At 46.6% G+C, this 15,073-nt stretch overlaps 1 protein-coding gene across 1 annotated transcript in view; it reads right to left on the minus strand.

The window, feature by feature from the left end:
* Window positions 1–424: 424 nt before the first annotated feature.
* Window positions 425–15,073, minus strand: part of LOC115128510 (protein Jumonji-like) — a 91,440-nt gene continuing 76,791 nt past the window's right edge. Inside the window, 14 exon segments of the mRNA XM_029658402.2 lie at window positions 425–2,569; window positions 3,359–3,466; window positions 3,811–3,994; window positions 4,296–4,426; window positions 5,024–5,312; window positions 6,280–6,394; window positions 6,505–6,575; window positions 6,688–6,806; window positions 6,966–7,058; window positions 7,796–8,310; window positions 8,939–9,727; window positions 9,730–9,982; window positions 9,984–10,178; window positions 14,245–14,438. Of these exon segments, the coding sequence (XP_029514262.2) occupies window positions 2,387–2,569; window positions 3,359–3,466; window positions 3,811–3,994; window positions 4,296–4,426; window positions 5,024–5,312; window positions 6,280–6,394; window positions 6,505–6,575; window positions 6,688–6,806; window positions 6,966–7,058; window positions 7,796–8,310; window positions 8,939–9,727; window positions 9,730–9,982; window positions 9,984–10,178; window positions 14,245–14,438 (3,239 nt within the window). The 3' untranslated portion in view covers window positions 425–2,386.

The raw sequence follows: 15,073 nt of genomic DNA on the forward strand, positions 1-15,073 counted from the left end.
TATATCATACAGCTGCTTGAAGCAGCCAGCACTGCCTGCTAATGGCTCACAGGTGTGGGTGATTGGCAGGTTATTGCAAAGTGAGAGGTGGACTAAGTATCCTCTCGGTCTGGTTGGGTCTTAGTGTTGGTTTGACACCTTTTTGTTATTAGATATTTCCATTTTTGCCATCACCATTTGAACTTAAATGGGTCTGGTAGGGCTGGCCGTCTAGATTGTCAGGACAGAACTCGCCCTGGACCCTGGTAAGTACACGGTTTCCTGGGTACATTAAAGACATCTGTCCACTTACCCTTGTTTGACACTGAATGCACACACTTGTATCAGGCTTGGACCCCTAGACATTGAGTATACTTATTTGTAGAATGGCTAACTAGTTTCGTAACATGACAGCTTTAGAACACCACAACGACAGACACGCAGGTTCAAAAGAAAAGACAGTGAATTGTCTGTACGTTTTTATTAAACCTTTAGTACAAACTGCAAAAGTAAAAAACTGGCAATATAACCAACATGAACTCTTTCCAAGTGGAAGGAAAGATGGAGACGCAGTGCTAATAAATTAACTTGCCAGACCGTGAGCAATAGTTTATACTGTAGAAAAAGAAAATTGCAAAGAAATCTGAATAAAATACATTGTAAGGCCATAAAAACTTAACCACTTTTGTTGAAAACGACCGACTTGGTTTTCATTAAATATTCCTAAAACAGTTCAGTCTTCTGTAAAGGACAACAACCACCAACAAACTGGATAATAGGATCACCTTGTCAGCCACCACTGGCAAGCTCAGTGCAACATGAGGAGCTACTACATTGTTGAATTTTCAGTACATTTTTGTGAACATATGTTCCCTTTTCTTTAAAAAAGTAAAGCTAAAGGAGAAAAAATAAACTTTAAAAAAAACTAGGGGGCCATAGCTACTCCATATCTTTGTCTTAGTGATGTAAGCAGCACTTAAAATGTATACACGTAACCAGAGCAACCCTGTAAGCATCAAACTCACACAGATGAAGAAACTGAAACGTAAGGCTTTTCTTCATCAAGCACTTCCTCCCTTGCTTCCTGTAATACCTTTAAAATGGTATCATTTTCCTTCCTTCACCCCAGAAAAGGCTTGAGTATTTAAAGACATTTACAGGATTATGTACAAAAATGTATGTTGTGTTGGACCTTCTGCTAAAATAATTCATAATACATCTGAAAAAAAGGGAAAAACCCAAAATACACACCCCAAAACAAAACGTGGATTTCCATATTTCACATTTCACACCCTTTGACTAGTGACTCTACTCACACATTAGAACAAAAACACAATCAAAATAGAAAATAATAAAATAATTAATGTTAACTGATACAGATGAAACAGTAGGACTGGAAGAATGGAATGTTAACATGATTGCACATCGAGAAGAGGAGAGCCGAGAACCCTAACCCTATGGGAGAGGAGAGCCTAGAGGCTACCGCCCTGTGGGAGAAGGGGCTAGCAGTTAGCCAGCACCCCACCTTTCTTTTGTATTGTTATACAGTAATAATAACCAACAGCACCAAAAACAATGGATCTCTTTGTTGAGTATCAGGCACAGTTTTCACTTGCTAGCGAAGGAGGCCTCCCTCCTACTACAGAGACAGAGACCAGCGGCACCGAGGTCTGTATTTCTGACATACAGCCATGGCACCTTGGTCCGTTTGACATACAGCCACGGCACCCCAGGCTGTGTTTCTGACATACAGCCCACGGCACCACTAGTTCCACAAGTAACAAAGAAAAAGGAAACAACGATGACAAAATAAACACAGAAGACTTCCTCAAAATCTAAAAATCAAAGCTAAAATCCCAAATAAAACAAGCCAGCCAAAACACATCTGCCTTTCAAGTTCTACCTGGCGTGGGTTAGGGAGCAACAGGCCCTGAACAACAGGAGCTTCTGCAGGCAGAGGAGAATAAAAATAACTAATCTTCAAAAACTAAAGATGAGAGAACTTTGGGTTCTACTTGCGTCATTTCAATAAAATGAAAAAAGGAGCACCTTCTCCACTCATCCCTTTGTTCACAGTTGAGTGACAGATGGCGATGGGTCTGACTGCACACATTGGGGGGGGAGGGGCAGTGAAAGGGGCACAGCATTTACCTGTGAACGTTTCAATTAATGCTAAACCCCCCCCCCCCCCCAGAAAAAAAATCAACTGAAAAAACATTTCCCGTGCTAGTGCAAAAAAAGACTGCTTGCTTTCACAAGTTTGCCATACTAAGGGGGTGGGTGGGGTAGTTCGTCATAGTAAGGTTGCGTGGGAGATTTGGGGCATTATATTTTTTCTTTCTTTAAAAAAAGGACAACAGTGATTCTCCAAACTAAGATGGAGGGGCAGTGGGGGGTGTTAACGTCCTCATGTGACGGCTGCAGGAGACAGGTGGGAAGAGGAGAGGCGGGACAGGGACACCTCCACGGTCTCTCTCTTCCGGGGTCCGCGTTTAGGTGGTGGTTTGATGGGGCTTGCACCGTTACATTTCTCAGTCGTCTTCCCCAGGGCCTTACCACACACCTGCTTCACCAAGCTGTTAATCTGCTCCTGGGGGGGCACAGCCAGAGAATGGAGGAATTAGACAGAACATGTGTGTTATAATGAACACTACACTATAAATGAACAAATATCATATTTATCCAAACATTGCACGTTACACCACTCCGCTGTTGAAGGTTCTGATCAATTCTACCCAGATAAGAGCGGGTCATCCCAGCAAACCAAAATTGTTCCAAAAAGTTCTAATGACACAAAAACTGTCCAGTTGTGCTGATGATTATACAATTTTTGTATAAAACATTCACCTGGTTGGAAGACCGTTTCCAGAACACATTTATTACATTACCTGGAAACATAAGAAACTTAGGGGAATGTTCTGTGTGGGTTGTTACAGATGTTGTGGACAACATTTTTGTGAATGTTAGGAAGACATTCAAAGGATATTTCATTTAAAACATTAAAAAAAACATTTAAATCAAACGTCAAACATCAAACGTTTAATCAACATCAACACAGCAATTCACAACGTTGTGATTAAAGCTCGTTTAATTAATGTTTTCATCATAATGTTCGATAAAAGCCGAACTAGAACTTATACCTCTATTCAAACAGTATCGTGGAAGTTCAGCCTTAAAGCCCAATTTAAAGGCAATGTTCCCACGGCGGCAGAGACAGTATTCATGTTAAATGCTCCATACGATGGCTCAATCAGAAATGTTATGATCATTTTCCATTGCGCAATCTGTAACGCTTCAGTGATAAATTGAATAGAGCCCTTAATGGGAATGTTAGCTAATGTCCTGGGAATGTTCCCGGTTTGCTGGGATGGAATCTTACCTCATCGTAACGATACATCATCTTGAGGCCTCTGCAGGACTTGTGATTCTCCACGTATCTCAAAGCACACTCCAAACAGAAGACAACGTTCTCATTCTCCTGGACCACCTGGGATGGACATCACAACTCAGAACTCAACACATCTTTTCATGGAATGGTAAACTAAATTCATCTTTACATTTAAACCATTGAGCAGACGCTCTTATCCAGAGCGACGCACAGGAGCAATTAGGGTTTAAGTGCCTTGCTCAAGAGCACATGGTCAGATTTGTCACCAAGTCAGCTTATGGATTCGAAACAGCGACCTTTTGGTTACTGGCCCAATGCTCGTATCCGCTAGGTTACCTGCCGCCCGTACATGGAGTGGTTAACTACATTCACACTTGCCCAGTACCAGCTCTAGTCCCGACCCAAATGAAGCCTAGCACTATTCCCCATGGGCCAGCTCTCACCATGGAAAGGTAGCAGAGGTGTTGGCAAGTCTGGCAGCGTCTCTCTGACGACTCCAGCGCCAGCCACTTCCTGGGTTTCTTGCGTCCATCACCGGGCAACAGGCTGTTATCATGTGTTCCGTAGCGGGCAGAGGACAGAAGCCCTGCCTCGTACAGTTCCTGTCGTTGTCTCATCTCTATGTTCCTATTAGAGCGGAGCAACAACTCAGTGATTTAGAACACAGCAATTCACAACGTTGTGATTAAAGCTCAGTACAGCAAACAGTACTATCTAAAGGTCTTTCCGCCCTGACGTAGACAGTAAGCCCACCCATTAAATCATGGAGTGTATTTGAAACAGAAGATTTTGGGATATTTTCAACTTGGCTTTGAGCACAGTTCGACTGAGCTATGTCTTTGATCATACTGGCATGGCAACAGAGGATGAGGAACAAGGCCGTGACAGCATCCATGTTTTGATGTGCCCGGTTTCCATGGCTACCGACCTGAGGTCTTTGAGAAGGGCGGAGATCGTAGTCAGAATGTGCCCGTTCTCGCGTTTGGATTCGGCCGTGGCGATCTGGTAGAGTAACTTCTCCATGGAGAAGGGTTTGGCTATGTGCCGGCATTTCAGGTCCTACAGTGGGAAGGCAGAGAGACACTGCGTTAACACAGAACATTGACAGAATATCCTACAGCCTTTTGTATCAACCAGATTACACATGACACTACACTAATGAACAGGAACAAAAACCTGTATAGACTGTAGAGCAGTGCTGCATAACCCTGTTCCTGGAAAGCTACAATACCCTCCTGTAGGTTTCAGCTCCAACCCCAGTTGTAACTAACCGGATTAATCTTATCAACCACCTAATTATTAGAATCAGGTGTGCTAAATTACATTTGAAGCCAAAACCTACAGGACGCAGTAGCTCTCCAGGAACAGGGTTAGGCTAGGGCTCCCGAGTGGCGCAGCGGTCTAAGGCACTGCATCTCAGTGCTAGAGGCGTTAATACAGACTCTAGTTCGATCCCGGGCTATATCACAACCGTGATCTGGAGTCCCATAGGGCGGGTTATGGGAGGGTTTGGCCGTGGTAGGCAGTCATTGTAAAGTAAAAATTTGTTCTTAACTGACTTGACTGGTTAAATCAAAAATAAATAGAGACACTGTGGCTGACAATGAGCTATGTCTCTAAATGGCCACAGGGTGGCAGCTCCGGCTTCAGACTCACCTTAGCAGCCTCATATCCCAGGTTCATCCACTGGGGGGTGGCAAAATGCACAGTTTCCGAGACACTGTAGCCACAGCAGACCTTGGACACAAAGGTCCCGGGGAAGCAGACCACGAACTGACCGCTCTGCTGGACGGTGCGGTGGACCTTGATACCCTCTCGACAAAGCACCTCTGGAGAGATCATGATGTTCTTCTCCAGCATCTCCAGCCCAGGGGTCCCGTTGGCCTGCAGCAGTGTGTGAACCACCTTGTCAAGCTTCACCTTCTCCTCAGCAGGAATAGAATACCTGGTAGGGCGAGAGAGGACCAATCAGGCTCATGCAAGAGTGTGTGTTATGCTGGACATCGGCTGTGCTGTGTAACCCCTCAGCTTTGAACAGTCAGAGTTAGGTCGGTCTGTGCTTACGCTCTGCCTCAAAAGGTTAGAGAAAGATTGAGAGAGAGAATGAGATCCTAAAGAGGTGGCTTTCCTGTGGGGATCATAGCCTGTAGACAGACTGCAGGTAGAGCGGTCTGTCTGTGGTTTCATCTGTCAAATGGAGGATGTTGATTGCATATTAGAATGAGACCTATTTTTAACAGATTCACTGGAAAACTAAGTACTCTGGGAATAGTGTAACAGACTTATGCTTGTCCTAGGGCATCCCAAATTAGCACTTCCTGTAACTTTCGGACATTCAGATAGAATGAAAAGATGAGTGGAACATTCATACTTCAAGATCGCAGGCAGTCAATTATGATGATTATGACTTGCCTTCATCTCAGGAACCTCCTAGCACATTTCTACTCACCTGTGTCACCACCAATGGGCAGGTAGCACACATGGGGAGGGAGGGGTTGGGCTGGTGGATGTCTAGAGCCACCGCCCTTTCTCAAACCCTTCATTACCATTACATTGAAGTTGGGCTAATGCAAAGAGATTAAACATTGCCTTCATAACAGGTCAATACACAACACACTAACGCCGGTGTCTTTCGCTACCCCCAGTCATTTCTTGTTGTAAGTAAATGTAGCTTTAATGCGAGCCACTTTGGCATCAATACATATTTTCAAAAGACTGGCGTGTGTTCAATGAAGGTGGAATTTGATCAGCTAATTACAAGTCTGATCAGAGTTATCAATGGCATTATGTTTTATATCACGTATTCCATGTCACCTTAGAAAAACCACACATCTTTGTAATGTCCTTGTACAGTACACATGTACCTGTGAGGAGGAAGAGAGACCCAGAGGTGGTCATGTTGGGATACTTACCAAATGCAGTCAGCACCAGTGTGTAAGTAATCAATGTATGGAAGGCGGTTTTGGTCTCGAGACCAGCATGAGGTAGAAAAGACCATGCCAATGTTCAGCCAAGGAATGGTGACCCCTACGGGGAGAGAAAAGTCAGTTTTTACATAGCAGACACCACAACAGGCATCACATTGTCTCAGAAAGACGTGTGCCTCAGGGGTGAGGATGACGGGTTGGATATCTCACCGGGCACAGCTCCAAGATGCCGCAGAATGGATCCAGAATTATTAGGGAGGACAGTGAGGTTCCATCCATGTCTGAAACGGAGAGAATAAGTCATTACACAGTGGCCAGTCAAGAGATATATTTTTTAACTCTATTTTTTAACAGTATTACTGTGTTTAGGGTGTGATGACATTGGGTTCTTACTTAGAAAATGGCTCTGACTTTCCCACGGGGAAGCCACTTCCGTGTGTGTTGGTGTCCACTTTCCCATAATGCACTGCCACATGGCAGTGCCTCTGCTCCACTATCCTCCAGTATTCTTGCTGTAAAGGAAGACAAATAGGAGAAACGATAGATAAATCTGCATACTGAACAAAACAAAAATGTACAGTGACTAATAAATGGAGGTCAATGGAATGCTACAGTAGTGAGCTGACCTCTACATGAAGGCCAGTAGGGATTGAGACTAGATCCATTCTTACCTCGACCTCAGCAGCCCCAGGCTCTTTGTTAAAGCACATGATCATGGTGTTCCTGGCTATCCTGAAGAAGTTGGTGAGCGATACAGATTTCCCCTGCAACAAGAGAAGCCACATCAGGACAGTACAGCTTTAGCATCAAACAAAGCCAGGTAACCTGTAAACACACGCACTGTATTGCAAGTCTCTGCAGCTGCATGTCTGTCCTGAACGTTTCAGAGCTTGACTGTAGTTCATATGAACCTTCGCCGGGACACCTCAGAATGGAGGGGTGTTGATAGTCTATAAATCTGCCTGTACCGTCCCTGGACTTAATACCCCGCTGAAATACACCCTCTCCTCACCCCTCTTCTATGTGAGAGCTAGGTTACTGTACTGAACTCACATCTCATGGGTCTGCTTGTGTTGGGGATTTGGTTACAAGAAAAAGAGGGAAAAGATTGAAATGGAATCCAGACTAGAACAGTGTTTGAGATGTCATGATCAGACAGGTTCAGAGGAAGGAGACGGTTAGAAACAACACAACATCACATCTGGGTCATGAAGCTGTGGTATGTGTGTGTGTGTGTGTGTGTCTCGATGTCTGGGCAGGGGTAACAGAGGCAGATCAGAACGATGTTGAGTAGAGGCAGTGGCCTGCTGTCTGTGGGTCCATTTCACCCAGCTCAGCACTGACCTACATTCCATCAGCTAGAACAGAACAGAGCAGGCAGACAAACAGGAAGACTGGAGCTACACTACCAAGTTTGCCTTGTAGCATGAGCAGAGCATGAGAGTAATGAACAAAAACACTAATTTAAAAAGGATGTGCAAAGTTGTTGCCCTTGCATCACCTTGTAAATACACTTGTGCTGGTCGCTGAGAACCCCCTTCTCCTCCTCCTCATCTTCCTCCTGCTGTGTCATTTCTCCATTCCTCTTTTCCTGAGAGAACAGCCTCCGGCGTCCCACCTTGAGCTGCTGACTGTCCAGCTCCTTCAGCCGGCTGCACAGCTGACCGTTGCTGTGCTGCACCAGACTGCCGACCAGCCCGTTCTTGGGCTCGTAGCGTGGCAGGGTCAGGCTCCTCTCTGTGTGGCCCTCCAGGGGCCCCCTGCGGCGCTCCAGGCCCTCCTTCTCCTGCAGCACCTCCCTCTCCAGGCGCCGGTGCTCCTCTAGGGACAGAGAGTCATAGGACAGCAGGTACTGGAGGTAGGACTCCTGCAGCTTGGCCAGCCGGTCCTGGGCTGACTTGGGGATCCGCAGCAGATCAGCCAGTTTACTCCACTTCTTCAGGTCCATCACCTGCTGCATGCCACCCATGTCATTAATCAGCTGGAAGAACCGAGCCAGGTCCACCTCGCAGCCACCTGGGGGGAAGAGACAGATCGATGGGGTCAGATAGAGTTAACCCTAAACCCACAGCTGCCTGGGGAGAGAGAGATGGGTTAGGGTCTATGGCCATGAGTTTAACACTCCTACAGTAATGATCAAATCAAATTGTATTGGTCACATACACATATTTAGCAGATGTTATTGCGGGTGTAGCGAAATTCTTGAGTTCCTCACGCCAACAGTGCAATAGTATGATAGCACTACAAATTTGGACCGTATTCTCAAACCGATTCAGTAAACATTTATTTCAGCCATATAGACTGACTGGGCTAGAGGCTGTTTAAAACACATCAAGCTGCTGAGTGAGAAATCTAAAATGACAGACAAGCTGCTGGGTATAGTTATATTGTCTCAGACATACAGGCCACATCTGAACACTGATATTGACCTCACAGTATAAATACCAGATACGGTTGATGGAATGCAACAAACATTTTATTGGATTGTCAATAATGTCAATACCCAATTTTTGTGATGTTTGCTAAAGAGGTCCGTTTTGAGACAGTTGTCCAGCTTATGTGAGTGTGTCTGACTGTCAGACTAACTGATGACCAGTGTTAGGGTAGTGTTGCTGGTAAAGTATGGACAGTCAGTTAGACTCACCGATGAGTGGGGGGTCTTCCATGGTGATGCCCTGAGATTTGAGGTGCTTCTTGATGCAGGCTAGCCTCTGTACGTTAGGGCCCCAGCGACGGCCTAGCTTGTGGATGCGCTGCACCTGGGTCACAAAGCGCATCTCATCATTCAGTTTGCACTCTGGGCGCCAGTCAGCCGGGGGAACCACCCGACACAGTCCGCAGGGCTCCGCCCCCTCCCGCACAGAGTCCAGGTACACCAGGGGGTCCTGGAACTCCCGCTGGGTGGGACAGAACTCTGGTGCCTCACCCAACGCTGCCCAGCTCGCCCTGCTCCTCTCCGCCCTCTCTTTATCCCGCTCCTTCTCCCTTTCCCACTCCCTGTCAGGCCGAGGCTCTGATGGTTTGTGAGGGGTATGCCCGGGGGTGTGGCCAGGCGACTCTGAGGTAGTTGAGCGGTTAAGGGTGTGGGTGTGGTTAGGGTTAGAGGCAGCCTGCACCCGGTGCTGTGCTTGTCTGATGAACATCAACTTGCCGGCTGACGCTCGCTTGGGCCGCTGACGCCCTGGCTCTGGATTGGCTAGTGGTGTGGAGGGAGGGGGTGGGGCTAGCAGGGAGGGGGGAGGGGTGGTTTCCATGACGATGTGTCCGTTAGGGACCGAGGCCTTGCCCTGACACGCTTTCTTACTGCGTGTCTCCAGAGGACTGGTCTGGTGCTTGGTCTTACTGTCCAGGGGGCTGCTCTGGTTCTGTTTGGTCTTCTTACGGTTGGGGTTAGTCTCCAGGACGACCAGCTTACCCTGGGAGTCAGCCACCGCCCGATGGCAGCCACCGCCACCTCCAGCCTCCGCTTGGAGTTCCTCAGTCCCTCACGCCCCTGCCTGCCCACCTCCTGCTTGGCACAGAGGTGCCCGTTGAAGCGCACTCCGCCCCCATTGGTCACCTTGTGCACCCCATTGGATAATAGCACCTGTTTGCTTGTTTTTGCTTTGCTATTCTGGGCTTTTCCTGAGTTGGAGAGGGGGAGTCGCTGGTGGCGCTGGAGGTGGTTGTGGTGGCGATTGTTGCTATTGGGCTCTATGGGTAGCAGCAGTGCTGTGTTTGCGCTTGTTCAGTTTGGTTTTCTTGACCATTTCTCGTTTTCCTTTGGTGTATGTGATGAGGCCATTCACAGTTTTGGACGGCAGTCTGAAGTCTTTCGGTTTTTTGGCACCGGCCGTGTGCCTGCCTGTTTGGGACGCCCGTGTGACTCCGTTCACTTTAGAGACCTGAGAGTGGGAGGCGAGAGAGAGAGACCAGAAACATGGAGTTGTTTATTCACATACTGTAGTGCAGAAACATAGAACACAGACTCACTGCACTAACACTCTCAGGAGCTGGCGCTTGACATTGAAGTAAAAACTCCAAGCAAACATTAACTCGCTGAAACAGCTATAAAAGTAAAGAGTTCGGGTTAGAACTAAATGCTATGCGGAAATTGCTGCCATTCATTAAAGCCTATACAGGGTTGCTGTACTTTCAAATCAGCTAGTTATAGACAAACACTCCTCGCAGGGCAAAAAACGATCAGTATCAGCTTCAACAGATCAAAAAGCCATGCCGGCCCTAACATGGAGAGTGAGGTTCACTTCAGAGCCAACTGCTGTATGTACAAAACGGGTTACTACTTGAAACCCCATCTCAGCAGAAAGCCAGTTTTATTTGGTATGGTTTCCTTAACCTCTTTAATGGTGAAAATAAACTTTTTTTTTTTTTTGCAGATCTGAGAACCCCTGCTGAACATGTGAGCTCTAATGTAGGTAGTTTGGGTTACATCGGGGACCTCACTGGCTAATGGCAGCTGGGGGAATAAAGCCACCCAGACCCACCAGTAGAAGAGTCGACTCTCTCTGTTCCCTCTCTCCCGTCATGTTTTTTTACTTGCCCTAGTTTTAGTGCTGCCCCTAAACCCCCCCCCCCCCCAGAACACGATACAGACTAGCATCAACCTGAACGGGAACAAACGTCATTCATGTTAATATACATGTGTGTGTGTGTGTGTGTAGTAAAATGGAAAAGTTGTGTGTAGTCAAAACAGAGGGGATGTCTGGACTGAGACCCTGGGATGGATACATTGGGGTTTCTGGCAGCTGGACACCAGCTTTCTGCTTAGACCCCACTAGCTGCTCTGCTGTTCTTCCCACTGCATCCCTGTCCGTTTGAGTAGCACCCTGTTGTAAGTGAACCTAGTAGCCCTGCTGTAAGCAAACTATGCAGAGGAGATGAGAGGATGGCGTTATCGAACCAGCGAGGTGCCAGAGGGAGGTGACAGCAGGCTTGACGGCTGCGTTTGAAGCAGGGCCGCAGCTGTATTGTATTCCTATCAGGTGCAGCCAGCACAAAGAGAGGCTATTAAAAGATAAGGGGAGTGAAATGTGACCCCCTTCATCAATCCTGTCCCCTTCCACTCCAACAGTGGAAAAATACAGAGGATGGAGAGCGAGAGGGGGGAGAAGGGAGGCGACAGAGAGAGAGGAGACGAGAGACACACAGAATGCCTACACATTCCATCACCTACAGAGAGATCCACCTAGAAAAGAGGCCCCTCAGCCAGCTGGTTCTGGGGCTCTATTCACAAAGACCCCACAGAGCCCCAGGACAGCAACACAATTTGACCCAAACAAATTATGAAAAAGGCAAAAAGATATCTAATTGACACTGGAAAGAATCAACCACAAAAACAGCATATTTGACCACAGTGACTGATGTAAAATTAAGAAAATCCATTGCTATTGAGAGAGGCAGCCATAGGCAGACCTGGCTCTCAAGAGAAGACAGGCTTTGTGCACACTGCCCACAACATGAGGTGGAAACTGAGCTGCACTTCCTAACCTCCTGTCCAATGTATGACCACCATAGGAGATACACATTTCCCACAGATCCTATGGACCCACAATGAATAAAAAAAATAAACATTGATCAACTCCCATATCTGTTCAGTGTGCAATCACAGCAGCAAGATGTGTCCCGTTGCCATGAGAAAAATGGCAACCAGTGAAGCAAACAAACAAACATTGTAAATACCACCAATAATTTGTTTATTTATCGTCGCCTACTATTCATACTACAACTATTTGCACATTGCTAACACACTGTACATAGCGGATAATATAACACTTGAAATGTCTATCATTTTCAAACCTTTGAGAGTGCAATGTTACTGATCGGTTGAGTTATAACTTTTATTTATTTCACTTGCTTAGGCAATGTAAACACGTTTCGCATGCCAATAAAGCCCCTTGTATTTTTGAGAGAGAAAGAACGGAGTCGCTCCGGCAGGCCAGAGTGATGATGTCTAAACGCAGCGTGACGTCTACCAGGGGCTCGAAACATAACGCAAAGAACCAACGAACACATCAGATTCTAGAACTCTAGAAGGTTAGGGTCATAACCAAAGATTAAATAAGACTCACAAGACTTCCGTCTGCAGAATTTAAACACCTTCCTTTAGGGTCAAACTCATCCGTTTGGCCTCAAAGACCAAAGTAATAGAAACAGAAAGCCAGTCAGCCAACTGTGACTGAACAGATATGCTGACAAGAAGGCACAGCGGGCTGGGTGGTGGTCTACTTTAGTTTCACCACTAGAGGGCTCACTGGCACTGTGCTGCTGCAACAAGCCTTGAGGGTTGGTGTGCACGTGAGCCCTGGCCTTGCACTGTAATAGTCTGGTCCGAGGCAGAGGAGAGAAAAGAGGAGAGGGAGTTAGAAGACGGGGCTACATCCCAGCCCCATGGAGCAGGAGAAGGCCCCATGTTACTGTAGAAAGCACCAAAGGACTGGTGAGAACGAAGGAGAAAATTCAGTGCCGGAAACAGAGGTGAGAGGGGGAGAGAGAACGAGAACAGAAACACAGCCAACCCTCTGAAGTGGATTTTGGTCACACGTGAGTGGGAAGAGGGGGGGTGGCGGGGGAAGGGCCAGGATGACGTCATGTGTTGCTATAGCCAATCTGCAGGATGGCGAGAAGATTTACATGGAACATCTGCAACTCAGCTGCTTATAGGAACAGACTGGATCCATCTCAACAAACATCTCAACAAACAGACTGGATCAGGAAGAGGAGCTAGAAACGTAACCCTTCCAATGCTTAGAGAAACAGACACACACACACACACACACACAAACAAACAAATCCACCAATGTGATAGCTGAAAAGATGTGGCCTTCGTCTTCATGAATAGCCTTCAGAATATTGACTTTTATACTGAGACAGAAAGGTCAACGGGATACTGGAGCAGCAACCCAATATTCCTGCGCAATTAACATTCCTCAGTTTGGATCTCATCAAACATCATGACTCTGGCTTACTCTAACTGCTATACAACAGGGCCATTGGGTTCTTGTATGATAATAATTTAACCTATGGCTGATTTCCTTCCACAGATAAGGGATCCTGATGCTTTCGGCCAGGGGATTGGACATCAGCCTGCTGCTGCACTCACAGTTAATATCAGAAAACACAAAATGCTAATACCTCAAAATGATTGGAGCTCTGTTGCCAAGGATGGTAAATCTGCCAGCATAACACATGAACAGAGGTAAAGAGTAAGGAGAGAGGGGGGGGGGGGGTAATCAGAAGGAGAGAGCGAAAGCAGAGAGAGGAGGGCAGAAGGAGGGGGGATAGAACAAAGGCCAATAACTTGAGCGTAGTTTGTCTTGGCTCTCCCCTGCTCATTGAGATTCATTGTTCCTTAATTAGTCAGTTGGCGGCACTTAAAACCGACAGGCCCGGCATCAACATGAGACAGCGTGGCTCGGCCACGTCTGCTGGCCGTCTGGGAGAGCTGCTAGTCTTGATGCTACCCTCTCTGACGAGGCAAAGCCCCCAGCACTCCATTCTGATTAGTTCACGCAGTTGTCAGAAGCACAATGTGCTTTTTGAGCCGAGTCAAAGTTACTCTCCATCCTCCTCCCGACCTCTCCTCCTTAGTAGAGCTATTTTAAACCAACAGAACGTCTTGGACAGGAAGGCAGCTTTCACAACCCAGCCTCAGTACTAAATATAGTAGCAGACTGAAATACAATCATTACATGGAGACAAAGGGAGGAGAGGAGCTCAGGGATTTCACACAACACTGAGCATGCTGCTATCATGTTACTCTATTAATGTATAATCTTTTTTTATCATAACACATTACTGCTCTTCTAATGACGATAATGTCTGCTCTTTAATCACGCGCCTGGTGGCTACGGAGGCATGCTGGTCAGCCATCTTTATGACCATTAGAGAGTTACATATTAGCCAAATCAACGAAGCATACTGTTCAGGCATAGATGAAGTATGATACAGTACCTGCTTGCTGAGCTCCTCTGCGGCCCTCCTGTGGGGCAGTCCGTTGGTAGTGTGGCCCCTGGCTGTAGCCTTTAGCTGGCTGAGGGCCTGCTCCCTCCGGGCCTCGGCTCTCTCACTGCGCTCTCTCACCTGCACCCACTCCTTCCCTCTGGGCTTGGGGCTGTCTCGGGGCGCCTTGCTGGGGCCGTTCAACACTGAACCAACAGGAAAGAAAGATGACCTTAGACCAGCTTAGGAGGTTGAACACCGGACCAACAGAGGAAAATATGATTTCAGGGCAGTGTAGGAGGGATGCTGCTGGCTTACAGAGTCTTCAGAAAGTATTCATACCCCGTGACTTATTCCACATTCTGTTGTGTTACAGCCTTCATTTCAAAATTGATTAAATACAAACGTCTCACCCATCTACACACAATACCCCATAATGACAAAGTGAAAACATGTTTATTAAAATTAAATATATACATCTAAATTTCATAAGTAAATAGAAGCACCTTTGGCAGAGAATACAGCCGTGAGTCTTTCTGGGTAAGTCTAAGAGCTTTCCACACCTGGATTGTGCAACATTTGCCCATTATTGTTTTCAAAATTCTTTAAGTTCTGTCAAATTGGTTGTTGACCATCGCTAGACAACCATTTTCAGGTCATGCCATAGATTTTCAAGCATATTTAAAGTCAGAACTTTAACTCTGCCACTCAGGAGCATTCAATGTCTTCCTGGTAACTCCAGTGTAGATTTGGCCTTGTGTTTTAGGTTATTGTACTGCTGAAAGGTGAATTCATCTCCCAGTGTCTGGTGGAAAGCAGACAACCAGGTTTTCCTCTAGGA

Source organism: Oncorhynchus nerka, linkage group LG4 (assembly GCF_034236695.1).
Source record: "Oncorhynchus nerka isolate Pitt River linkage group LG4, Oner_Uvic_2.0, whole genome shotgun sequence".
Classification (NCBI taxonomy): Eukaryota; Metazoa; Chordata; class Actinopteri; order Salmoniformes; family Salmonidae; genus Oncorhynchus; species Oncorhynchus nerka.